The 27,915-nt window shown below is 46.8% G+C and overlaps 1 protein-coding gene across 1 annotated transcript; it reads left to right on the plus strand.

Annotated features, from left to right (window-relative positions):
* Positions 1-1,856: 1,856 nt before the first annotated feature.
* Positions 1,857-24,749, plus strand: LOC149427330 (KAT8 regulatory NSL complex subunit 1-like; the record flags this gene model as incomplete). The annotated part of the gene is made up of 9 exons (XM_089668121.1): positions 1,857-2,061; positions 3,364-3,529; positions 10,080-10,199; positions 15,070-15,227; positions 16,207-16,325; positions 17,667-17,718; positions 18,556-18,668; positions 18,788-19,043; positions 23,528-24,749. Coding segments are annotated over 9 exons (1,498 nt in total), but the record flags the coding sequence as incomplete, so codon positions are not given.
* Positions 24,750-27,915: the final 3,166 nt, after the last annotated feature.

The following is a 27,915-nucleotide window of genomic DNA, read 5'->3' on the forward strand; positions in this document are numbered from 1 at the left end:
TTATACACCTAGAATGGTACAATGGGTCAGAGGGACCTGAGAAATAACACATCCCCTTTAGAAATGACAAAAAAAGCATATCTGTTCATGTAAAGGAGCGCGGCACGCCACCATAATAAACATCTATACTCCCCTAATGCGGTTGCTGTGTCAGTCTTCACTGAGCAGAGAGCAGTTCTTGCCTAGTTTGCTTTAACCTCTCCCCTTCCATCCTATAGCAGAAGTACTGCTTCACGGCGGCATGGGTGCGCAAAATCACGTGTGTGTGTGTATATATACATGTAATTTTGCAGTTCCAGTTAGGGGCGCACGAGCTGTGTGTGCGCCCTACCCGCTCCGCCATTTGCGGCCTTGGCTGTCAATCACCAGGTCCCGCACTGTGATTACTCTCCGGCACCCAGTGATTGCCGAGTATTACCGACGGGGGAGAGAACTGTATGTAAACAATACAGATCTCTCCTGTCAGCTGCTGCACACTGCTTTTTATGGCTCTGTATAGCAGAGCCATACGAAGCTGTGTGCTTACAGTGGAAAGCGCACACAGCATGTGAAACAGCACACAGGTAACCCTTTGATTGCCCCATATGTTAACTCCTTCCTGCCCAGTGCCATTAGTACAGTCAGTGCTTTTTATTAGCATTGATCACTATATTGGTGTCACTGGGGTTGTCAGTGACACCAAGACAGTTCCTCCTATCCCCCCCCCCCCCCAACAGTGTCAGAATGCCTGCTGCAGTCCCGCTATAAGTCGCTGATCCCTGCCATTACTAGTGTGTGTGTGTATATGTCTCTCTCTCTTTCTCTGTGCAGTCATCCAGCGTGAGACTTCCTGTAATACAGACCGCTCGCTGCTGCCCTCTCTCCTTGTGCAGAGTGACTGGTCTGGTCTCCACCCCCCACCTGTAGTTTGTTGCAGCCTCTAGTGGGTGGATCTTATTGGGCCCCTCCCACAGCTCTGCGCAGCAAAGTGATCTCATTGTTTGTTTTAGGGGGCGGCAAGGGGGTTTTGTTTTTTTTGTTTGGCTTTTTTTTTTTTTTTAATGGCTAAATTTTAAGCTTTAAATTATGTTCTGATCAGGGGTGGACTGACCATTCGAGCACTCAGGCACTGCCCGAGTTCCTGGGGTCAGTAGGGGGCCCCATGAAATGCCCCTGGTACCTTTTTTTTTTTTTGTGCTTTGAGTTTGGGCAAAGACACGGGCCCCATGATCCCCTATTGAGCCTGAGACACGGGCCCCATGAGTTGTCAGTCCGCCCCTGGTTCTGATACATTAATACTGGAATCTGTCATGTTTGGTGTAAGTGGAATTGTAGTATGCACTTTTCCTGGCTTTTTTTTTGGGGGGGGGGGGGGGGGGGTTAAAGCGATTATTAAACCCTAAACCAAAAATGTAATTTATTGGATACCTGCAATCATTAGATGGGCTTTTTGTTTTGGGGGTTTTGTTAAGGCATTTCACCTGGTGATCTGGCCGGTAACACACCCTCCTGTATTACAGTGCCCAACCTCCTGGATGAAGGAGCTCAGGGGACACCTTTTGGAGAGCAGCATTGTCAGTCTGGTTGGGGGGGGGGGGGGTTTGATGTACTAGCAGATTTGGATACACTAACAAATTGAAGCCAAACTCCAGCTCCCACGTTATAATCCGTTACAGCAAACCGGGTTTTTTTGTTATGTTTTTTTTTTTTTTTTTCCCCTTTTGGGATAAAGGTTGTAGATCAATAAACTGCCAGTGTAGACCAGCCTTAGGGAAGCATCTCTGATGCTGTTAGCTCTACTTTACCCCCAGCTGCATTTACTCGTTTACATTGACTTTTTTTTCTGGTGCTTTAACCAACTTCGCTGTCTTTTGTAGTGTACGTTCCAGTGTGTCTTGTAATGGGTCTGCAGAGGATTTGGATCCAGAGGAGGTGTTGGGTAAAAAGCGTCGTGTGGATACCCCGTCTACATCACCAGCACTTTCCGATCCCACCTGTGTGTCAGCTCGAACACGGCCCCTGCGGGGGCACAAGAAACGCAGTCTGGTCCGGTCCAGCGATGTGTCCTCCCTCAGCAGAAAGGTAAGAACCCCTTCCTGAAATCCCAGAATATATTATTATTATTATACAGTATTTATAAAGCGCCAATAGTTCGCTCAGCGCTGTACATTACAGAGGGGGACAGAACATGTGACAGAACAATACCAATACAATGCAAAACATGAGGGGATTGAGGGCCCTGCTCCTTGGAGCTTACAATCTAGGAGGGAGGGGATGGTGGTACAGGAGGAGATAGCTGTGGGGGATGGAGTGGTGGGAGGAGTGGAGGAGGTCGGCAAGTTAGCAGGGGGTGGGGTAGGCTTCCCTGAAGAGATGGGTTTTCAGGGTGCGCCTAAAGGAGAGGAGAGTAGGTGATAATCTGATGGGTTGGGGCAGGGAGTTCCAGAGGATGGGTGACACCCTGGAGAAGTCCTGGAGGCAGACATGGGAGGAGGAGACCAGGGAACTAGAGAGAAGGAGGTCTTGTGAGGAGCGGAGTGTGCATGCTGGGCGGTACTTGGATATTAGGTCGGTGATGTAGTTCGGGGCAGTATGGTGGACGGCTTTGTACGTCAGTGTTAGGATTTTGAATTTGATATACGGTCTGTCCTGGGGCTGGTCCCTCTAAAATGTGTTGGTGATCTGGTTGTACAAACAGGCATAGGAGACTTAGTCTGCTGCCACCTTGGCATACACTGCTGGGGACGGCTGTATGTATTGTACATGCAGACTGGACAGATTTGGTGTAATGACCTCGTCCCGCGTGTCCCTGTGCAGTCATCTGACCTCTGTTGCAGAGCAGGGGGTTCATACGGCACATCTGTTTAATAATTCAATGCCCCATGGGCTTTATTTAACCAGCACAATCTTGCTTCCACGTTGGGTGACCCTTATTGAGCTAATCTAGTAAATCCTACAAGGTACAGTGCACAGCAACCCAATGTGGCCAATCACAGTGCAGTTTAGTGGAAGAGTGAGATTATAGATACGAATAGTATATACAGATATACATATCTACCTGCCTGGAGTTTGCATGTTTTCCCTGTGCCTGCGTGGGTTTCCTCCCACACTCCAAAGACATGCTGGTAGGTTAAAGTGTTACTAAACCCACCACAGTAAAATCACAATACTCGCTGTGGAGCCTAAGGGGTTAATCCTCTGCCTTGTGTTTAAAAGGCTGTTTGATCCTGTCTGATCCTCCCCTTCTACTGTCCCCAATCCGTTTTCTGATAGTACAGAGGTTTAGGAGTCACTCTGCACATGCTCAGTTTAGTGTGTATTACTGGAGAGTTTTTTTCGTTCTTTGAGAGGATGCATGTAATAAATAAATGTTGCTTTGTTTAGCCACAGAAGCCGTTGTCTACGAAGTGTGGATGTGACCCCCCCACCACATGTATCCTGTGTGGTTGTAAAACATATGCAAAGACTTCACACCCCAGCACCATGGCTCTAAACGAGCGGATATCCCTGATGGACCCCTGCTACCACCCCATCCTGTCCTTCCCCTATGGTAAGTGTGGAACCCTAAAACAGATTTCATGTCTTGGTGTTGGCTTTTTTTTTTTTTTTTTTGTGATCCTTTTTTATAGATCATTCACTGAGGGACACGGGAATGTGGTGGTAGTTACATATTTGGGGTATACTGCCATCTTTAGGAGGTTGGACATTGGTAACTACGCCTCAGTGCTTTGTTAATATTCTAGGCCAGAGATTATTATTATACAGGATTTATGGCACCAACAGTTTGCTCAGCGCTTTACAAGATAACGGGAGACAATACAGTTCAATAGAAGGTTAGCAGGGCCTGATCCTTGAAGCTTACAATCTAATAGATCTCCAAACTTTCTAAACAAAGGGCTGGGTTACTGCCCTTCAGCCTTTAGGGGCCAGTGGAAGTAGAAAATGTCCTGGCATTAGTGGGAGTAAACCATGCCACATCTTTAGTAGAGGAATAGTGCTCCATCATTGGTGTCAGTGGGAGGAATAGTGCCCCATCATTGGTATCAGTGGGAGGAATAGTGCCCCATCATTGATGTCAGTGGGAGGAATAGTGCCCCATCATTGGTATCAGTGGGAGGAATAGTGCCCCATCATTGGTGTCAGTGGAAGGAATAGTGCCCCATCATTGGTGTCAGTGGGAGGAATAGTGCCCCATCATTGGTGTCAGTGGGAGGAATAGTGCCCCATCATTGGTGTCAGTGGGAGGAATAGTGCCCCATCATTGGTATCAGTGGGAGGAATAGTGCCCCATCATTGGTATCAGTGGGAGGAATAGTGCCCCATCATTGGTATCAGTGGGAGGAATAGTGCCCCATCATTGATGTCAGTGGGAGGAATAGTGCCCCATCATTGGTATCAGTGGGAGGAATAGTGCCCCATCATTGGTGTCAGTGGAAGGAATAGTGCCCCATCATTGGTGTCAGTGGGAGGAATAGTGCCCCATCATTGGTGTCAGTGGGAGGAATAGTGCCCCATCATTGGTGTCAGTGGGAGGAATAGTGCCCCATCATTGGTGTCAGTGGGAGGAATAGTGCCCCATCATTGGTATCAGTGGGAGGAATAGTGCCCCATCATTGGTATCAGTGGGAGGAATAGTGCCCCATCATTGGTATCAGTGGGAGGAATAGTGCCCCATCATTGGTATCAGTGGGAGGAATAGTGCCCCATCATTGGTATCAGTGGGAGGAATAGTGCCCCATCATTGATGTCAGTGGGAGGAATAGTGCCCCATCATTGGTATCAGTGGGAGGAATAGTGCCCCATCATTGGTGTCAGTGGAAGGAATAGTGCCCCATCATTGGTGTCAGTGGGAGGAATAGTGCCCCATCATTGGTGCCTGTGAGAGGCATAGTGCCCCATCGTTGGTATCAGTGGGAGGCATAGTGCCCCATCATTGGTATCAGTGGGAGGAATAGTGCCCCATCATTGGTGTCAGTGGGAGGAATAGTGCCCCATCATTGGTATCAGTGGTAGGAATAGTGCCCCATCATTGGTGTCAGTGGGAGGAATAGTGCCCCATCATTGGTGCCTGTGAGAGGCATAGTGCCCCATTGTTGGTGCCGGTGGAAGGCTTAGTGCCCCGTTGGTGGTGTCGGTTTGGAGATCATTGTTCTAGGCGCTCAGACATCTTTCTTACCTTTGCTGAAAATCCCTTTACCAGCCTTTTATTACTTTTCTACAACCAAACATAGTCCATAGTTTTGGTTGTTTTTTTTTTTAATTTTTTGTGGGGGGGGGGGGGGGACTTTAAGATTTCAAAGAACTTTTCTACACAGCAGCTATCTGGCCAACTGGTGTATCCTTAGCAACAGCTTTGGAGGCAGACCCCGCTGGACTGAGGAATTGCAGGATTAGCCTGGAATGTGACCTCCTGGCACTGAGCTCTGCATTGTGGCTCTTTCCAGATCTTTGTACTGTTATCCACAGAGCGCCCCCCCCAGGTCCAGAGCTGTGACCTGGCCTATAGTGGGACCCAGCCTCTGAAGACTGGTACAGTGGGGTAGGCCTCTGGTCGTTGGAATGTCACCCTCGGGCACTGGGCTCTGCATAGTGGCTCTTTGGCTTCACTCCCTCAATCAGCACTGACTATTTTTTATTCCTTATGCTGCTAACATTAGTAAAAAAAAAATCAAATTTACTTGTTTGAACAAATGTAATTGTGTTACTTCTAAATTTTCAGGCCTAGGCAAAAATGTCATACATTCAAGGAGTCTTCATGAGAGGACAAGGAGGAAGGGGTTTTCTCCACTAAGTGCACCCTCCTGTCTGCATGCTTAAGCTAAGGGCAGATAGATTCCAGGATGTAAATGCTACATGAATTATCTGCCCCTACTTAAGATGGCTGTGGGCAAAAATCGGTCTGCCGAGGATTTGGATCCAGAGGAGGTGTTGGATAAAACGCGTTGTGTGGATACCCCGGAATAAAAAAAAAAAGTCCCATTATTGAATTTATTTGGAGGAATAGTGCCATATTGGTGTCAGTGGAAGGAATAGTGCCTCTATTGTTGGTGGGAGGGGGAATAGTACCCCATGGTTTGTGGGAGGAGGAATGGTGTCCCTATTGTTGGTGGCGGTGGGAGGAGGAATGGTGCCCCTATTGTTGGTGGCGGTGGGAGGAGGAATGGTGCCCTTATTAGTGGTGGGAGGAGGAATGGTGCCCCTATTGGTGGTGGTGGTGGGAGGAGGAATGGTGTCCCTATTGGTGGCGGTGGGAGGAGGAATGGTGCCCCTATTGGTGGTGGCAGTGGGAGGAGGAATGGTGCCCCTATTGGTGGTGGCGGTGGGAGGAGGAATGGTGCCCCTATTGTTGGTGGCGGTGGGAGGAGGAATGGTGCCCCTATTGTTGGTGGCGGTGGGAGGAGGAATGGTGCCCCTATTGGTGGTGGGAGGAGGAATGGTGCCCCTATTGGTGGTGGTGGTGGGAGGAGGAATGGTGTCCCTATTGGTGGCAGTGGGAGGAGGAATGGTGCCCCTATTGGTGGTGGCAGTGGGAGGAGGAATGGTGCCCCTATTGGTGGTGGTGGTGGGAGGAGGAATGGTGCCCCTATTGGTGGTGGTGGTGGGAGGAGGAATGGTGTCCCTATTGGTGGCGGTGGGAGGAGGAATGGTGCCCCTATTGGTGGTGGCAGTGGGAGGAGGAATGGTGCCCCTATTGGTGGTGGCGGTGGGAGGAGGAATGGTGCCCCTATTGGTGGTGGCGGTGGGAGGAGGAATGGTGCCCCTATTGTTGGTGGCGGTGGGAGGAGGAATGGTGCCCCTATTGTTGGTGGCGGTGGGAGGAGGAATGGTGCCCCTATTGGTGGTGGGAGGAGGAATGGTGCCCCTATTGGTGGTGGTGGTGGGAGGAGGAATGGTGTCCCTATTGGTGGCAGTGGGAGGAGGAATGGTGCCCCTATTGGTGGTGGCAGTGGGAGGAGGAATGGTGCCCCTATTGGTGGTGGTGGTGGTGGTGGTGGGAGGAGGAATGGTGTCCCTATTGGTGGCGGTGGGAGGAGGAATGGTGTCCCTATTGGTGGCGGTGGGAGGAGGAATGGTGTCCCTATTGGTGGCGGCGGTGGGAGGAGGAATGGTGCCCCTATTGGTGGTGGCGGTGGGAGGAGGAATGGTGCCCCTATTGGTGGTGGCGGTGGGAGGAGGAATGGTGCCCCTATTGGTGGCGGTGGGAGGAGGCATGGTGCCCCTATTGTTGGCGGTGGGAGGAGGAATGGTGCCCCTATTGGTGGTGGCGGTGGGAGGAGGAATGGTGCCCCTATTGGTTGTGGTGGTGGGAGGAGGAATGGTGCCCCTATTGGTGGTGGTGGTGGGAGGAGGAATGGTGCCCCTATTGGTGGTGGCGGTGGGAGGAGGAATGGTGCCCCTATTGGTGGTGGCGGTGGGAGGAGGAATGGTGCTCCATCGGCCGGATGAAGGCAAGCAAAGTGCCATAGTTTAGAAACCACTACTCTAGATAAAGGGCTTAATTTTTTATTTTTTTTTTTGGTCAAAATTTTTTTTCAAACAATTTCCACTTAAATTTATTGCCATCACATTGGGGAGCAATAAACCCGCTATGTGCCGTCATTCCTGGAGACAGATCTCCGATGTCTCAGCAAAGAGAACCTGTTAGACCCCTTTCAATAAAACCTGAAGTTCTGCTTCCAGTCTGTCTTCCCATAGAGACGCGTGGAGTGCAGTGCTGCATGACGGTGCTGGGCTGTGGATGTAAACATGATCTCCCTCATAGACACACCCATCGCTGGTCTGTCAGGCGCTGGCTGAGTTAGGCCATTCTTGGCCCCGCCCGTTCACTCCCCGCCCATTCACTCCCCGCCCATTCACTCCCCATTCTGTGCTGTTCAGCTGGCTTAATCTATGTGGAGGGGCTGAGAGGCATGATGGGAAGAGTAGTCCAAGCGTTCCATAATGGGTGATGCGCGCAGTCACACAAAGCAGCACAATAGGTGGGGGGGAGTCACATGACCATAACTATGGGGAGAATATATTGGTTGGTATGAGATTACAACATGGGTTGCTGTGGGTGGTGATGGTTATAAGATACAAAGGGGTTTATCTGTTCATAAACTTTACTGAAGGTCAGTTGGTAATATCTAGTTTTCATATAATACCGTATTTTTCGGACTATAAGGCGCACATAAAATATCTATATTTGTACAAAAATCGGCAATGCGCCTTATATTCCGATGCGCCTTATGTATGAACAGTGTATGTTCACACTGTGCTGAAGAATCTGTCAAAATGTTTTATTATGACTTTGGTAAGCGACGAAGCCACTCCCCTTGCTTATTCGAAAACTACATTTCCTGATATGTACTGTGCTTCCAAATCCGGTAATTAAGGACCCCAAAATGGCACCTGTTAAGAGACATGCTTATGACGCGGATTTCAAACTCAAGGCCATCAGCCAAGCAGTACAACATGGGAATAGAGCAGCAGCGAAAAAATTCAACATTAATGAATCAATGGTACGGAAGTGGAGGAAACAAGAAGATGACCTGCGTCAAGTAAAGAAGACGAAGAAGAGTTTCCGAGGGAACAAGGCAAGATGGCCACAATTAGAGGACAAAATTGAGCAGTGGATTATTGAACATAGAACAGCAGGTAGAAGCGTCTCTACAGTCTCCATTCGACTTAAGGCAACAGCGATGGCACGAGATATGAAGATCAACGAATTTCAAGGAGGTCCTTCTTGGTGCTTCCGTTTTATGAAAAGGCGTCATCTCTCCATCCGCACAAGAACTACCACTTCGCAGCAACTGCCAAAGGATTATGAAGAAAGGATGGCCATCTTCCGCACTTACTGCAAGGACAAGATCATCGAAAAGAAGATCCAGTCAGACCACATCACAAACATGGACGAGATCCCTCTCACCTTTGACATCCCCGCGAACCGTACTGTAGAAAAAACAGGGACGTCTACTGTATCTATACGCACCACAGGGAATGAGAAATCATCCTTCACTGTAGTTCTCGGTTGCCAGGCTAATGGCCAGAAACTACCACCCATGGTCATTTTTAAGAGGAAGACTTTGCCAAAGGAAACGTTTCCTCTTGGGATCATCGTCAAGGTCAATCCAAAAGGCTGGATGGACGAGGAGAAAATGAGTGAGTGGCTGAGAGAAGTTTACGTCAGGAGACCAGATGGCTTCTTCCACAAGTCTCCGGCCTTATTGATCTACGACTCTATGTGCGTTCATCTCACTGACACTGTCAAAAGCCAAGTGAAGAAAACCAATTCGGAGCTTGCCATCATTCCTGGAGGATTGACCAAAGAACTCCAACCACTAGATATTGGTGTCAACAGGGCGTTCAAGGCTAAATTGCGAGCCGCATGGGAGCAATGGATGACAGAAGGTGAGCACACATTTACCAACACAGGCAGGCAACGCCGGGCTAGTTATGCCACTATCTGCCAATGGATCGTCGATGCCTGGGCTAAGGTATCGGTTTCAACTGTCGTCCGAGCTTTCACGAAGGCCGGAATCATCAATGAACAGCCAAGCAACAGCAATGAGACTGAATCGGATGATGACGAGAGGGATCCGGGCTTGCTTGATGCAGCTATCGCCCAACTGTTAAATTCCGACACCGAAGACGAGGAATTTGATGGATTCGTAGAATAGGAATGATTGAAAAAGTGAGCATACTCTTTTGTGTAATATCTGACCTATCCGGCTATTTTGTTTCGCTTTAATATTGTGTAATATTGTGGTCTGACTGGATCTATTGTGTAATATTGACAGGTATTGTTAATGATTTGAATAAAGTCTGACTTATCCGACTATTTTGTTTCGCTTTATGCGCCTTATAATCCGGTGCGTCTTATATATGAAAATAGATCCGTTCACTAATACTGCGTCTTATAATCCGGTGCGCCTTATAGTCCGAAAAATACGGTACTGTGTTTTTATTATTATTATACAGGATTTATGAAGCGCCAACGGTTTGTTCAGCGTTTATAACACTTAATTGTATATTTTACAATGTTATACTCTGAAATGTATAATATAGTTTTTCCTCCATGTATTGGACTGCCCTCTGATTGGCTGTTTTTGCTTCTACAGACACACCCCTCCATTTGCACTTTCAAGCATTGCTGAAAGAGGACAGACAGTTCCGCGTCTCTAATAAGCTGAAAATCCTGAAGCTTTCTCAGCTCACCAAGAAACCCCAGGATGCAGGCAGTGAGTGGACAAACGGATCTTTTTTGGGGGAAAAAAAATGGCGTCTTTTTTTATTTAATGGGGCCTTGCCCTAAAAACCATCTGTCAGGACAAGTGCCCATAGACATAAGGGTGTTGCCAAAGAAAAGGTCAAGAGATTCATTGGGAACAATAAATCCCAAATTTTGCGTTCTTTTTTTTTTTTTCCTTTGGGGGGAGGTTGTTTTTGGTTTTTTGTCTTGTCATGGGGCACTCAGACCTGTTCACTTCTAGCATGCAGGAAACCCGTCACACAAAGTAATCCGGAAAGGCCAGTTCAATACCGCGCTGGGAATTGGCAGAAAAATACCCGACTGATATGACAGCACAGCCGACAGTGAAATTGCAGCAGCAATAAATGCCTCCATAGCCAACATATTCCGGTCAGCGTCACTGTACGGAGCTCCTTCCACTCTCTCCCTGTACTACGGGTCACGATGAAATCATCTGCAGGAAGAACTATTAACGTCTGTGTAGCTCGGGGGGGGTCGCTTACTGTCATGTTCTTAAAGCCTAACTCTACTTTTAACCTCCCTGGCGCTATTCCCGAGTGTAGCTCGGGGTAAAGTTTCAGTGCCAAGAGCAGTAACCCCCCCGAGCTACACTCGGGAATACCATGCGGCGTTGCTGCGGGATCTGTTCTTCACTTACCTTGTCCTGCGCTCCCGCGATGTCCCTCCTGCAGTGTCCCCGGCAATGTCCTCCGGCCGATGCCGGCATCTGTCTTCTGGGTTCCGTTCCCTGCGAGCGTCGGGACGTACGGGGGACGGGACGGCGGGAAATTTTGAAAATGACAAAAAGTGACATTCACTAAATACACTAAAATCACATAGTATAACATTCCTGTATCAAACCATTTCACATACATTGTGTCCCGAGTGCTTTGTCCGGCGTCCTGCCTGCATTTTTACTGTTCTTTCTGCCTGGAAACTGAGAAACGTCCATGGCGTCCAAAAAGCGTCCCTTTAGGTCAGACGCGGTTTTAGACCGGCTAGAGAACAGCGATAGTAAATCAGAACCACTTGCAGAATTGAGTGATAATGATTGGTGGGGGAAATTCCTCATCAGACACTGAAAACGATTCTGCGACTGAGCTCAGCGATGTGCGAACTTGGCGCTCTATTTCACATTTCAGTGTTTTTGGTTTGATTTATATTATTGAATTAAATTTATTATTATTATATTATTTTTATGATTATTTATGAAATTATAATTTATGATTTCATGTTTCAAATTGTAACGTACCCGGGATATTTACTAGACGCTTCTTCGGACAGATTTCAGTGAGTTATTCCTAAAAATTGCAGGCCTACAATAAAAATACATTTCCATGCAAAAAAAGTACCGCTTTGAGCACAGAAATATGGACCTAATCATACCGCTAGGGGGGTTAATATCCCTTTTAACCACTTTACAACCACGCTATAGCTGAATGACGGCCAGTTCTGGGAGTGCATTCTACAACTTCCTCCCAGAGCGCACGCCCGCAGAGACGCACACCGGGCGCTGTCGGTGATCTCTATGTCCTACGGACAGAGCTGATCACATGACTAGGTAAAAAGCCAATCAGAGTGGCCTTTTATCACATCCTATGACACCGCAGATCACAAAGTAAATACAGTTGCCAGTTATCAGCAGCACTTGCGCTGTCACAGCATGAGGGAAGTGCTGCTGATAGCCGGCAAATGTCACAGAGCAGGTCTGCACTGGTCATCAGGGCACTGATTATCAGTGCCTCCTCCTCAGTGCCCACCAGTGCAGCCTATTAGTGCAGCCTCTTCAACGCACATCAGTGAAGGCGAAAAATGACTTGTTTGCAAAATTTTATAATAGAAACAACTTTTTTTTTTTTTGTTTTTACTTTTGGGAGTTTGTGTTAAGTGCAAAAAGTGTACCCATTAATGTGGTAAATAGTTCACTTAGGCCAGCCTGCCCCAAAAAAACTTCTTAACCACTTGCCTACCTGGCACTTATTCCCCCTTTCCTGCCCAGGTCAGCTTTCAGCGTTGTCGCACTTTGAATGACAGTTGTGCGGTCATGCAACATTGTACCCATATGAAGTTTTTAATTTTTTTTTTCCACACAAATAGAGCTTTCTTTTGGTGCCATTTAATCGCCGCTGCATGTTTTTTTTTTTGTTTTGTTTTTTTTGCACTATAAACAAAAGAGCAAAACATTTGAAGAAAGTTTTTCTATTAAATTTTGCAAACCGGTAATTTTTCTCCTGCACTGCTGGGCATGGATGGGCAGCACTGCTGGGCACGGGTGGGTGGCACTGCTGGGCACTGATGATCGGTGCCGATCTGTTTTCTGACAATTGGTGGTTATCGGCAGTATTTTCCTCACGCTGTGGGAAAGTTGAGGAAAGTGCAGCTGGCAACTGCATTTACTGGTGATCTGCTGTGTCATTGGAATCAGCTGATCACATGGTTAAGGTCGCTGTGATTGGCCTTTTACCACATCACGTGATCAGCTGTGTCCATAGAACACAGCGATCACTGAGATCGCGGGGGGCGAGTGGGAGGACGTCATATGATGCCCTCCCAGAACTGGACAACCGTGCTGTAGCCATCATGCAGCTATAGCCCGGTTGTCAAGTGGTTAAAGGGACATCAAACGCTGTTAAGCCGAGCCATACACGTGTCGAATTCTGAAAGAATGTTCTTTTGAAAATCTTTTCTAAGAATTTTCTTTTGAATTAGTGAGCCACTGCAACGGACGATTTTCGAGCGATCATCAAATTTGAGCGATCGGGCATGTTGAAAATTTTTTGAAAGACAAAAGAATTTCTATTCTATGAAGGGAGAATCATGCGAGAAATGTAATATAAAAAAAGAAACTAGCTTGAGCTGTGACCTGGAAAGAAAATAATTCTTGGCCACAAAAATTCCTTTCTTTATCAACGTGAAATTGAAGGCTTGGTTGGTCGAATTTCGAAATCAGTGGTGGCACCGTTGGATTACAAAACACACAAAATTTCTGGATTTCTAAATAAAATTCATTCAAAATGGACCCATGTATGGTCTGCGTTAGACTTTATCCCCTACAGCTCTCATACCTGTACACCAGCCAGGACCAGAACAAATTTATTCTGTGGACCGGTTTGATTTCTTAAGAAATGATAAAGTTATTGCTAAACAAAGTAATACCTTTTTTTTTTTTTTTTTTTTTTTTTAGGACAAACAATACTTTCTTATGTACTCTTTGTTGTAATCCATAGACAGTTTTTAAAAAAAAAGTAGATAAACGTACACTTTTAATTAAAAAAAAGTATACATTTTATCCACTTTTAGTGACAAAAATATATATATTTTTTTTTTGTCACTAAAATTGATTTTGGTGCAAAACTAATTTATTTAAAAATAAAGGCCTGTTTTCATTTATTTTTACTAGTTTTAATTTTGGTACTGCATTAAAAAGCAAGTGCTAACGGTTAAATTCAAAATTTGAACAAATAATAAAGGGACGAAGAAGTGTATTATGACGTATTATGGTAACGAGTTATTACGGACCCATTTATTTATTATACAAGACTTTTATACTCTCCTAGATGACTGCAGCATCGATCCGTTGCTACGTTTGTCTCCCGCCAGCACTGCACTGAGAACTGAGCGATCAAACACCACTGATCGGTCAGGTCTCCCCCTAAGCTCTGAGCACAGAGGAGATTCAGCCTTCCGGCTTTCTGTTCTACTCCTCCAGCGCTCACTGGAGTGCTGGTCTGTGGAGGGGTGGGAGCAGCTGGCTCAGGCTCTGTGGCTTGCCAAGCCAGCTGTCTGCCCACTGAGCAATCAAACACCCGTGATCGGTCGTGTCTTCCCCTAAGCGCTGAGCACAGAAGAGATTCAGCCTTTCAGCTCTGCTCTGCCCCTCCAGCGCTCAATGCAGTGCAGGGCTGTGGAGGGGGCGGGAGCAGCTGGCTGTGGCTTGTCAAGCTAGCTATTGGTCCACTGAGCGATCAAACACCACTGATCGGTCATGTCTCCCCCTAAGCTCTGAGCAAAGAGGCCTTTCAGCCTTTCAGCTCTCTGCTCTCCCGCTCCAGTGCTCACTGGAGTGCTGGCTGTGGAGGGGACGGGAGCAGCTGGCTCAGGCTTCGTGGCTTGCCAAGCCATCTATCGGTCCAGGCATCTGGGTGGATCCTGACCATATAGTCAGGATCTTTTCAGAGCCGTGACCGGCTCAGACGTCAGCTGACAGCAGACTTTAGCTCGATGTTGGCTGAAAATGGGTCACAGGAGTGCAGGATGAACTGGACCCCTGTGACTTACAGGAGAACTACAGCCATAAAGTACTTCTCTCTTAAACCGAGATCATGCAGGTATTTTCTTCCTGGGGAAAAACTAGGTAAGATTTTAGCGCAGCTGCAGAAAGGAAACCTCTGTCTTGAATGGGTTAAGGGCGGGTATGCTGTCTGAAGGTGAGGCTGGCAACTGTATGTTGCTGGGATTTATAGTTGACCAATACTATATGATGAATGAGCCCATAAAGTAGAACAGGGACTGTCCATGTTTGCCATGCTGTAGGTTTCCTCCTCGGGGCTCACAGAACTGTGTGCAAAATATGGGCTTCCTTCCTGTGTGGCAAATTTAGGTGTCTAGTGTGGGTCTTGGAAGCTGTCAGGCCGCTCCAGCTATGCCCAAAAATGTCATCCAGTGATGTTGGGCATGCCTCCGACGTCAGGCAGTCCCTGTTTTCAAGGCTTACCAGGACCCAGACTCCTACTGTGTTAATGGATGGCTGCTGGTCTTATTTAGTCTTTCCACTGACCGGAATCTGGAGGATTGACTGACTGTAAAGCTGCTCGGTGCACCAGACCTTATAGGTAGATCACTTTTCTTTGTTCTTGCAGGGTCGATGTTCCGGGACGACAGGCAATACAGAGGAGTGTCGGGTCCCAGCATTCATGTGTCCTCTCCAGTTATGCCAAGACCAAACCCAGCAGTTCACCAGCTTCCCTCCTTTTCTGATACTCCCCCTTCTGTCAGTCAGCAGAACAGCGCATCAGCGGTGAGTGAATGCAGTAAGAGCTCAGGAATCACATCACTTTATGTAGGAAAACCACAGGGAATGTGAATGAAATCATTCTGAAAAATAGTTTGAATTGGAGAGCTCTGGAGTTTCTGTAGGTAATCGTGTGGGTGGAGTTGGCACTTCAGTGACTATAATGGGTAAATAGCGGCCCTTACTGGCTTCTCAGTTGGGCCTTGTATACAGTGGCGGGAGTCACTTTGGTTGGGGGGCCCATGGAACCCAGCTCACTTTGTAGAGGTGGGGAGACCCCTGTCTCAGCTCCCCATATCCCTCTTATGTGTAAATCACCCTGTGCCTGTTAGGGGTACGGGGTGATCTGTCCTAATATTGTGTGGGCTTTGTCTGACTGTGTAGACATGTTTAGGAGATAAGTGGGGGGTTGTGGATTGTTTAATGTTATGTGTATTAGCTTAGTAGGGGGGTGTCTCCAGCAGCCCTCCCTCCTGATGGGACTGTCTGCTGGTGTGAAGTGTGAATATCTGTGTGTCTCTTGTTACTAAATGTAGATTGCCCCGCCCTGTGTCATTATGCAGGGAGGGGGGATTGTCCCCTGAGTGTATATATCTTGTATCTGTGTTCAAATAAACTAGTCTACCTCCTGGCTTACTTCAAGACTGATGTCTAGTCTTGTATGGTCAGCTGTGGTGTCTGTTGTTGGTGTTCGGATGGGGAAGCGGTATACTAACGGAAGTACCCAAGCGCAGTCTGGGTCGGTTCCGTTACACGTACTATAGCGTATACCCTTAGGAGGGCCGTGTTTGCTTGCGTGGGGGTGCACAGGTGTTCACTCCAACCCCATGCAGGCAGCCCTATTCATTTCATTTGGGATGCAGTGACCGCCTGCTTCTCATCTAGCCCTCATAGACGTATGCTGTAGGATGGTCGTGTGAACAAAGCTCTAGTGTGAGGAGGACTGTGCTGTAAAAAGTTTTTTACAATTTGCTTTTTATTTCAGGCTCTTAAACGGAAAAGGTTTGAGAACTCCTATGACATCGACAACATCGTCATTCCAATGTCTCTGGTGGCAGCTTCCCGCGTGGAGAAACTTCAGTACAAAGAGATCCTGACACCGAGGTACACAAATCTCTACAGCCATGCACCATGACTGAGCCAAGATGAATCCACACCTAAAACACACTGATACTAACTGATACTAATTTAAAAGCAAAACAAAAAAAAAGAATCCTGACCTTGACCCAAACATTTTACACTGAACTAGATCAAACCTTGATCTATGTATTTAATATATATATATATATATATTTATTTATTTATTTTTAACATTTTTTTTCCCCCTCTATGCCAGGAGTTAGAGCAGGAATGGGCAAACTGCGGGCCGTATACGGCCCGGCGGACCTTTTAATCCGGCCCGCGGAGCGTGATACAAAAAAAAAACAGCCAGGGCAAGCAAACATTTGCATCATTCAGCGCGCTCAAATGCAATGATTGGCCAGTCTCGCTGCCACTCACATCCTGATAGCCAGTGATTGGCTGTCAGGATGTGTGTAGGCGGGGCAGCGTGACGAATGTGAGGGGAGCTAGGCTCCTCTCACAGTCCGCCCTGAAGACCGGAACGGCGCGGGAACACGGCGAGAGGAACGCGCGGAGCAAAGGTAATTTAATTTATATTAATTCACACATACACATCATTCATCTACTCTTGGTCCGGCCCCCGGGTCCAATATATGAACCCATTGCGGCCCTCAAGTCAAAAAGTTTGTCCACCCCTGAGTTAGAGAGATACAATCCATCTCTCCTCCATTCATAGAGAAAAAGAAAACCAGGGGGGCGTGGTTTTACAGTGACTGATCACTGATAGCCAATCAGAGGCTATCACAGCGATCATGTGATCCGGAGTCGGGGATCCCGATCATTAGAACGGGACCTGGAGCTCTCAGTGACACCCTGGTCTTTGTGCTGGGAGCGTGCTGTGCGGTGCGCTCCCAGCAGAAAGACCGGTGCGCAAATATGCGGCCCCACGGAAAATTCCCAGTTCCGTGAGGCCGCATATTTGTGACGTTGGCGCGAAGGGGTTAAGACAGTACCGTAGAAATACATTAGATGTGACTTCAGGTGCGATTTGTAAATGATGTTGCACCGGTGTAAACCAGGGCTTACCGGAGAAAGGCAGATATTGTCCAAGAACAGGGTGGATGTGAATTGTGGAACCTGTTCTGGTCCCGTAATCCCATCTACGTCTGCACTACAGAACAAGTCCAGCTGAATGTGACTAACCGCTATGCCAGGACTGTGATTAAATGAGAACCTTCACAGATCTATCTGAGCCTTTTCTGCTCTGTATCCAGCGTTTCTGCTGAGATTTTTGTTGGAAGTATTATTGTATAAAATGTATGTTGGTGGTAGAGCTGGAACATTTTTAGAATAAAAATAATTATTTTTTTTTTCCTCCTTCAGTTGGCGTGTGTTGGATTCTGCAGAAAAAGATCTGCTGGATGTGGATCCTCAGGTGAGCTGCCCGTCCCGCCTCATATTGGCACCAAACATTTTCCATCACTCTAACAGTTCAGATTGTCCTATTTGTTGAGGGACCTGATGAGCCGTTAAAAAGCTCATGCTGGGGTAGACATCCGCCCGTAGGTAAAAGGGTAGTAGTCTAACCCACGATCTCTCACCCCACATCTCCTGCCCTTCTGCTTCTCACAGCCCTGCCACGTCTCTTCCTGCCTTGTATTACAGCACTTCTACAGAGCAGCCAATAAAGTGGCATGACCTCTCCATTATCTCCCTTCAACCAATCACAATCTCCTTCCAAGAGAGAGAACAGCCAGAATCTTCTTCATAGAGAGAACTCCCTCCCCGGCCTCGCGCCCCCTCCCCGGCCTCGTGCCCCCCTTACTGCTCCTGTCAGTGGGGAAGAACAGACAGCAACCCTGCTTGCGATCTACCTTTCACATTGATGGTAGATGGTGATCAGCCTGTTGCCACCCCCTCTACTAGGAAGAATGAGGGATGTACAATAATACAAATGAACAATACTTTATTATTATTGTGATTATTATGCAGGATTTATATGGCGCCAACAGTTTGCGCAGCGCTGTACAAAGTGAAGGCAGACATTACAGTTACAATACAATTTGGTACAAGCGGAAGCGGAGTACCCGGCTCCAGAGAGCTTACAATCTAGGATATTAGAGGATTTTTTTACATGTAGTTCAGGTTTGATGATGGATCTCTGTAGTGAGGCGACTGACCACACTCCTGTGATAGCGGCCTTGTGATATGGCAGTTAAGGTTTGTGTGCAACATCAGAATTTGTATATATTGGCTCTGTATTTTTTTTTAGCTGGAAGATTTGACTGATGAGGCATATCAAGACCGACACAGCAAATATGAGGCAATGGAACGTTCCCGGTGGGATTCGTGGACAACTTCTGCACCCCAGCGACGAGGGAGCAGGTATGTGCTAATGAGATCTGGATGGCTTTGAGAATGTTCTTACCTCCAGATGATGCCACGGAAGAGCAGAAACTGGGGGTTTTACATTTGGGATAAACTAAATGCTCCTGTTTTAACAGATCATCCAACAAATCAGATGGTCGTTGGACACCACAGCCTCCGAACAGCCAGGGATCATCTCAGCAGACTGCCTCCCCAGACATCAGATTCCAAAGCCTTAACGACGTCCCATTTTCCCTGTCATCTGCTGCAGCCGACAGCCCAGAGCCTTACAGCACTGTCCAATGCCTATCTGTCCACAGTCGGACGCGAGTGCTCTCCTGGAGCGAAGATACCAGATCTTCCACGCCTGAGATCCCAGATGATGAAGAACAGGTTTGTTGGCTCTTGCAGATCTTCATCATTTCACAGCACTTAGACGCTCCTTTACCTCTTAGGCCTTGTTCACGGGGGTGTACTATAACCTACACTCGTCCAATGGCCGGGATTGCCCACACAGGGATGCACAGGTGTCTCCTACCCTCCCACTTTTGCAGTACTGCTGCCTTTAGATGCCACATAGGCAATCAGTACTCCTGGGAGTGTTATACACTCTTGTTCCCTACCGCGGGCTGGGGGCCACATTCTCCAACCCGTATTTAAGTGCAGGGTCCGCTTCTGTAGGCATCATACCACAGGAAGCACTCTTGGGTGGTGGAAACTTCCTAGTGCTGTAGGCAGAGCTATAGGAAAGACTGATGTCCCTAGATACTCCATGATGGACATGCTCTCCATAGCTAGCGATGGGCTTGGAGGCATTTCCACCTTTTTGTAATCCTAGGCCTACTACTGGAGTGGTGGCAACCGAAGATACAGGCAACGCCGTGCGTTGGCCCAGCATCATCATGTAACTCCTAGTAGCAATTCAGAAGAAGCAGATTGATATAAAATACACATTTCCCACGAGACTTCGAGGGCAACGTGTAAATCATAAAAACAAGGTTGCAAAAGTATCACAGAAAATAAAGTTTAAAATTCCACCGTGGCTGGTACATTACATACGTACAGATGCATCATGTCTTTACATGTCCATTGTCTTTGACTTGTGCCCACTGTCCCCCAAACAGACTTGATTTTGTTGAGTCTTTCCTCAGGGATGAGGTGTCTCTTAACAATGTTGAACCGTATTTTACATACGGAATACCCTTTATACTCTCCAAAATGCATCGGGTTTGTCCTGGTCTTGTGACCGTGCAGACAAGTCAAGCACTACAGACATGCTATGACATCTCCCTGATGAAGGACTCTCTGAAATGTATCGGATTTGTCCTGGTCTTGTGACCGAGCAGACAAGTCAAGCACTACGGACATGCTATGACATCTCCCTGATGAAGGACTCTCTGAAATGTATCGGATTTGTCCTGGTCTTGTGACCGAGCAGACAAGTCAAGCACTACGAACATGCTATGACATGACCTCTCCCTGAGGAAGGACTCTCCAAAATGCATCGGATTTGTCCTGGTCTTGTGACCGAGCAGACAAGTCAAGCACTACGGACATGCTATGACATATACCCCTGAGGAAGGACTCTCCAAAATGCATCGGATTTGTCCTGGTCTTGTGACCGAGCAGACAAGTCAAGCACTACGAACATGCTATGACATGACCTCTCCCTGAGGAAGGACTCTCCAAAATGCATCGCGTTTGTCCTGGTCTTGTGACCGTGCAGACAAGTCAAGCACTACTGACATGCTATGACATCCCCCCGACTAGAGACTTTTGGCTGTCCTGTAACTACTTGATGTATCTGTACACATATAATGTACCAGCCACTGGGATTTTAAAGTGTTTTTTATATAATGGTGTAATAAAGTTTTTTGTTTTTTTTTTTTAAATAAAAAAAACAAACCTTGTATTTATGATTTTACACATTGCCCTCAAAGTCCCCATGGGTAATTAGGTGTATATTGTATCTTGAGTAGGGATGGAGGCAATTTTAAAGTGGTTGCAAAGCCTTCCCTATACCCAGTCAAGTGACTCGTCTCAGGTGATACACAAATCCTCCTACATAAGTTGTACCTCTTTATCTACAGCTGTCTGTCCTCTCCTTACATTCAAAGTGCAGGATTTACACAGGATCTCTCAGCTCTGAAAAGCAGGGGGCAGGGAGCTTAAGTTACATCAGCGAGGAGGGCTCAGAGCTGATTGGAGTTAAGGGAGACACCCCCTTTCACACAGGAACAGAGCTAAGGCTGTCAACCACAGGCTGTGTGTTGAATGTCCCTCCCCTTCACCATTTTTTTTTTTGTGTCAGGAAAACTTGTCAGCAGTGACTCCTACAGATAACAGGAAGGAGGCAGCAGACAGAAATGACACTCAGTGCTCTACATTGAGATGAGTGCATACTATAGAAGGATATGCTTTGTTTATGTTTCATGTCTGAGCTTTTCAACCACTTTAAGTGATTGAGCTACCTACACTTGTTTCCATGTTTGAGGAAATGAACGAACAATGAAAATCTGCTTCCATTTTTAGTGCAGTCAGATTGAAAGATTAGAATATATATAGATATTATTTTGTGTGTGTGTTTATATATATATATATATATATATATATATATATATATATATATATATATATATATATATATATATATATACAGTTGTGTTCAAAATACTAGCAGTCAGACATCACTAACCGGGTCAATCTCTGTTTTTGGTGGAAATGATATTTCTACATGGCAAATAATTTCCTAGCAGGTGTAGTAGAGTCATAGAAATCCAACAGACCCAACAGTCATGACATGCATGCTGCTGATTCTGTGTCATTGAATCACTCATTGAAAGGGGCGTGTTCAAAATAATAGCAGTGTGGAGTTCTATTAGTGAGGTCATTCATTCTTTGATAAACAGGTGGCAATTATTGCCCTTATTTAAGGAAGGAAGGCAGCAAATGTTGGACATGCTGGTTACAGTGCATTTCTCTCTGGAACCACCCATTTTCCTCAGAATTTCAGACATTGTTCAGAAGAACAGCGTACCTTGATTAAAAAGTTGATTGGAGGGGAAAACATATAAAGAAGTGCAGAAAATGATCGGCTGCTCAGCAAAAATGATCACAAATGCTTCAAAATGGCAACCAAAACCTGAAAGACGCGGAAGAAAGGGAAAAACTACCATTGGAATGGATAGAAGAATAGCCAAAATGGGGCGGACTCAGCCAACAATCAGCTCCAGGAAGATGAAAGAAGGTGTGACGTTCCCTGTGAGGACTCAGCCAACAATCAGCTCCAGGAAGATGAAAGAAGGTGTGACGTTCCCTGTGAGGACTGTTACAATTAGAAGACGCCGATGTGAAGCCAAGCTATCTGCAAGAAGTCCCCGCAAAGTCCCACTGTTGGGAAAAAGACGTGTGCTGAAGAGGTTACAATCTGCCAAAGAGCACATTGACCGGCCTAAAGAGAAATGGCGCAACATTTTGTGGACTGATGAAAGTAAGATTGTTCTTTTTGGGTCTAGTGGGCGGAGACAGTTTGTCAGACGACCCCCAAACACTGAATTCAAGCCACAGTACACTGTGAAGACTGTGAAGCATGGTGGTGCAAGCATCATGATATGGGGATGTTTCTCATACTACGGTGTTGGGCCTATTTATCGCATACCAGGGATCATGGATCAGTTTGAATCCATCAGAATACTTGAAGAGGTCATGCTGCCTTATGCTGAAGAGGAAATGCCCTTGAAATGGGTGTTCCAACAAGACAACGACCCCAAACACACCAGTAAATGTGCAACATCTTGGTTCCAGACCAACAAGATGGACGTTATGGAGTGGCCAGCCCAATCCCCGGATCTTCATCCAATAGAAAACTTGTGGGGTGACATCAAAAATGCCGTTTCTGAGGCCAAACCAAGAAATAGTGAAGAACTGTGGAATGTGGTCCAATCATCCTGGGCTGGAATACCTGATCACAGGGGCCAGAAGTTGGGGGACTCCATGCAACACAGATGTACAGCAGTTCTCAGAAACAGTGCGACTACAACCAAATATTCATGAAGTCATTCAAAGGAAAGCAAAATCTTCAAACATTTCTCAGTTTATATAGTGAATGTTTGAGTTTGTAAAGAAGAATACAAACACTGAGATTTTTTTTTTTTTTTTTTTTTTTTTTTTTGAACCGTCTAATCACTTTTCTTCAATTTTTTTAGAGGAACAACACAAATTTGATCTTTTTCTTCCTGTTTTGATTTGGAATAGAATGTGTCGTGTTCCCAATGCATTTGTGTGGATGGAAATAAAAGCTATTAGAAGGATTTTCAGCTTTATTCACTTTTTTCAACACACTATTATTTTGAACACAACTGTGTGTGTGTGTGTATATATATATAATAATTAATCTTGTAATCCAGACTCCTCCTTTTTAGGACCAGGAAAGCTGTCTTATTTCCAACATTTTAACCCCTTGGCACCGGTGCCTCCCGGCCCTTTAAGGGTTTCAGAAGCTGGGAGGCGGGGGCCAGGGTTTTAGGGTCATGTGACCACCGTGATTCGAGATCACATGATCTGGAAAGGTCGAAAGAGTAGATCGGGACATTTCCGTGAATACTGGACGTGTGCTGGGCGCATGCTCTCTGTTTTTCTTAATTTCACGCAAATGTGCAGTCACTCGTCATCAAGGCCCAGACGCCGGGAGGCCACACATTTGCGTGCGGCTGGTGCCAAGAGATTAAATTAACGGAGGAGCCTTTTTAACAGATAAAAGTAATGAATTTTTTGTTTTTTTTATGATTTTCATTGCCCAGACATTTTATTTTGTCGTTGACTAATTCAGACATTGATTTGCTGCGCACTCAGATCATTGTTTTTGTTTTCTCCCGCAGATTGTTCAGCCGTGGGAAATGCGCTCTTTTCCTCTCTCGGACAGAGACTGCCGCTCTCTCCAGGACTTGCCTGGAACACCAAGCAGAGGCAGGACCAAGCCGCATCCGGACGTTTCATGGCCGACATCGAGCAAGCCTGCCGCATGGACTGAGAGCGTAGACTCTGGCATGTCAACAGAACTCCTCACCCCAGCCTCCAAAGAGTCCCCCCTACCCAATAGCATTTCAGTAGTTCGAGTCAGAGCCCACAGTGGTGACAAAATAGCGAGCCTGGAATACTTTCCACCCAGGCCGGTGAACAAGAGATGAGGTCCTCATTTTATCACAGGATGTGTGAGCAGAGAACACAAATCCATATACTTTATTTCAGTATCAAGTGCTTGGCTGGCTTGCAGGCCCAAGTGGAGCATTAGGGTGCACCATAATGTAGGGGTTCCTGGGCTCAGCGGCACGCTGAAGTGAGAAGCCTGCGAGAGGTACAGCACACAGCAAAAGGCTACATGCTGAAACTCAATATGGGCTGCAGGAGGGCCTCCGTCTGTGGAGGACTCCAATTTCCTGTGGTCTCCTGGTAGCTGCGTAGGCAGTGCAGGTACATGGAGCAGGCTCGTGTAGCCGGATGAAAGAGGTGAAAGATTGGTAAAAAAAAAAAAAAAAAATGAAAAAAAAAAAATTACAGAGCATTCTAATCGGGAATAAAAAAAATATATATATATATTATGAGTATGAAAGTTGGGGGGGTGGGGGAAAATAATCAGGTTTAGACCCTCGACGTCCAGAAGAGAGAGAGAGAGCTTGGCGGTGTCGGAGGCTTCTGTGGCTAGGAGGTGACCAGATGCTGTTCAGGCGTCTGTTTCCTGTCCCAGTCCTGAGTTTCTATACTACTGTTCATCGCTGTGTATTGGTCGCAGGAGGAGAATGCCGCGTCCCGGTGTTTGTCACGTCACCCGCACGACTTTGCTTGCATCACTCACCACAGTGGATGGCCGGAATCCGTGTAGAATTGTCAGGTCTGTCTGTGCAGAGTTTGTGGTCTCAGAAAAGTTACAGCCGATTTTTCCCTTCGTCCTCCTCCCTGTCCCCGGGAACAAAAGATGCTGTAATTATTTAATGAATGGGGGGAAAAACACAAAAGTGACTCCTATGAGAATAGCCTGGTGTATATGGATATATGGAATTAGACTAAAAAAAAAAAAATAAATTCTAAATCCTATTAGATAAAGTGGTGCTTGTCTTGGTTTTGTATGTTTTTTTAATTTTCATCCAAAAATGTGGTCCAGCGGCATGACGTCATTACAAGTCAGATCTTTTTAAGGCTCGTTCTCATTTAGATCGGAAGATTAACACTCCAGAGATTTTATATAGAATGGATACTGGTTACTTTTTAAAGTCTTCACATAAGGGAAATGGACACACTGGGGGGAAGGGGGGCAGGACAGGGAGGGGTTAACATGAGGGACGGCGATCAGTGACTTATAGGGGGACTGCGGTGGGCATTTTGACACTGGGGGGAACTGACTTGCTGTCACTGACATCCCCAGTGACACCAATACAGTTACCAGTGCTATAAAAACAAAACTGACACTAATGGTCCTGGGTAGGAAGGGGTTCACATGAGGGCCAATCAAAGGGCTAACTGTGTGCTGTTCTACGTGTCTGTGTGCTTCACTGTAAGCACACTGCTTTTGCTGTGCACAGCCATCCAAAGCCGTGTGCACGAGCTGACAGGGAGGAGAACTGTTCTGTTTACTAAAGTTCTCCCCGTCAGAGATGCTCGGCAATCGCCGTCTGGGACCCGGTGATTGACAGCGCATATAGAGCGTGCGCCCCACTACCCGGAAATTCTAAATAATGTGTTTTAAATACATGATTTTGCATTTCCAGATAGGGGGGCACGCGCTCTATATACACTTCCAACCACTGCTGTCAATCACCAGGTCCTGGCGGGTGATTACTCGCTGGCGCCCGGTGATTTCCAAGCATCTCTGACAGGAAGGAGAACTGTTTTGTTTAGAAACAGTTCTCCCCCCCCCCCCCCCCCCCGTCAATCAGCTTGTGCTCACTGTACCATGTGACAAGCTATGACCAATCACCACTTACACAGTATTCTCAATGGCTGCAGGAATGCAGCCAGAGAGGAAAAATTGCTTTTACAGCCTTTATGGGTGTAAAAGCAATCCGTGTAAAGAAAAAAAGAAAAAAAAAACTTTGTCACCCCCCACTGTACTGCTAGGGTGACAGTATGTTATAAAAAAAAGTACTGTAAAAAAAATTTGAAAAATTAATTTTTGGTTATAAACTAATCTGGGTCTTTTTTTTACTAAAAAGATAACGGAATACATTTTGGCCAAGATTTATGAAAGATTATTTATTTGTAAAATTTTATAAGAAAAACACTTAAAATGTTTGGACTTTTTTCATTTATATAGCAAAAAAAATAAAAATCCCAGTGGTGAATAAATACCACCAAAATAAAGTTTTATCTGTCTCAAAAAAAATGCTAAAATATTCATATGGATACAGTGTTGCATGACCGCGCAATTGTTATTGTGTGATAGCGCTGAAAATTGGCCTGGACAGGAAGTGCCCGTTAGGTGAGGGGTTAAAATAGACAGTCCCGAGGCACCCCATTCTAAAATGTGAAAAATATTTATGTATGTGTAAAGCAGCAACATCCACACATGTAGGACACCCACAATTAAAGGAGATTTATTCTTCCAGAGCAAATACACTTTTGCACCCTGGTACTGACTAGTATTCCGATGTTGCTCTTCTCCCTCAGATTTTCTGTATCACTGAGCTATTGGCCTGGACAGAAAGGGGGGGGGGGGGGGGAGTGTCCGGACAGGAAGGGGGGGGAAGTGTCCGGACTGGAAGGGGGGGGGAGTGTCCGGACTGGAAGGGGGGGGAAGTGTCCGGACTGGAAGGGGGGGAAAGTGTCCGGACAGGAAGGGGGGGGAAGTGTCCGGACAGGAAGGGGGGGGAAGTGTCCGGACTGGAAGGGGGGGAAAGTGTCCGGACTGGAAGGGGGGGAAAGTGTCCGGACTGGAAGGGGGGGAAAGTGTCCGGACTTTAAGTGGATAATTTCCACGTATTGGTGGTTTTTTTTTTTTTAGTAAAGACATGGAGCAGAATATTATTATATTATTATTATACAGTATTTATAAAGCGCCAACAGTTCGCTCAGCGCTGTACATTACAATGGGAGACAATACATGAGACAGTATAATAACAATACAGTGTGATACACGAGGGGTGCGAGGGCCCTGCTCCTTGGAGCTTACAATCTAGGAGGGAGGGGATGGTGGCACAGGAGGAGATAGCTGTGGGGGATGGAGTGGTAGGAAGAGTGGAGGAGGGCGACAATTAGCAGGAGGTGGGGTAGGCTTCCCTGAAGAGGTGGGTTTTCGGGGTGCGCCTAAAGGAGAGGAGAGTAGGTGATAATCTGATGGGTTGGGGCAGGGAGTTCCAGAGGATGGGTGACGTCCTGGAGGTGGGCATCAGAGGAGGAGACCAGGGAACTAGAGAGAAGGAGGTCTTGTGAGGAGCGGAGTGTGCGTGCTGGGCGGTACTTGGATATTAGGTCAGTGATGTAGTTCGGGGCAGTATGGTGGACAGCTTTGTACGCCAGTGTTAGGATTTTGAATTTTATCTGTTGGGCAATCGGAAGCCAGTGGAATGATTGGCAGAGGGGGGTTGTGGAGATGGAGCGGTTGGAAAGGTGAATGAGTCTGGCAGCCGTGTTCAGGATCGACTGAAGCGGGGATAGCCAGCGGCGAGGCAAGCCAGTGAGGAGGGAGTTGCAGTAGTCGAGTCGTGATATGATGAGGGAGTGGATGAGCTATTTAGTGGTTTCTGGGGTTAGGAACGTGCGGATTTTGGCGATGTTGCGGAGGTGGAGTCTGCATGAGTTTGTCAGTGATTGGACTTGGGGCTGGAAGGATAGATTGGAGTCAAGAATGACACCAAGTACTCTGGCCTGCGGGGCGGGCCTGATGGTGGCATTGTTGGACGTGATGGAGAAGTCAGTGGGGGGTGGTGTGCGGGCTGGGGGGAAGACTAGGAGCTTGGTTTTGGAGAGGTTCAGTTTAAGGAAGTGGAGCGACATCCAATCTGATATGTCGTTCAGTAGGTGTGTGATTCGGGTGGAGACTGAGAGGGTGAGGCGAGGGATCGAGAGATAGATTTGCGTGTCGTCGGCATAGAGGTGGTTGAAGCCGTGACACTGTATCATTTGGCCAAGGGAGGAGGTGTAGATGGAAAAGAGAAGGGGCCCGAGGACAGAGCCTTGAGGGACCCCTACAGTGAGGGGGAGGTGGTAGCGTTATAGGTAACATTGAAGGAACGTTGTGATAGGTAGGACGAGAGCTAGGAGAGAGCGGAATCTC

Source organism: Staurois parvus, unplaced genomic scaffold (assembly GCF_062004578.1).
Source record: "Staurois parvus isolate SC_StPar_1 unplaced genomic scaffold, SC_StPar_1.0 ptg003865l, whole genome shotgun sequence".
Taxonomy (NCBI): domain Eukaryota; kingdom Metazoa; phylum Chordata; class Amphibia; order Anura; family Ranidae; genus Staurois; species Staurois parvus.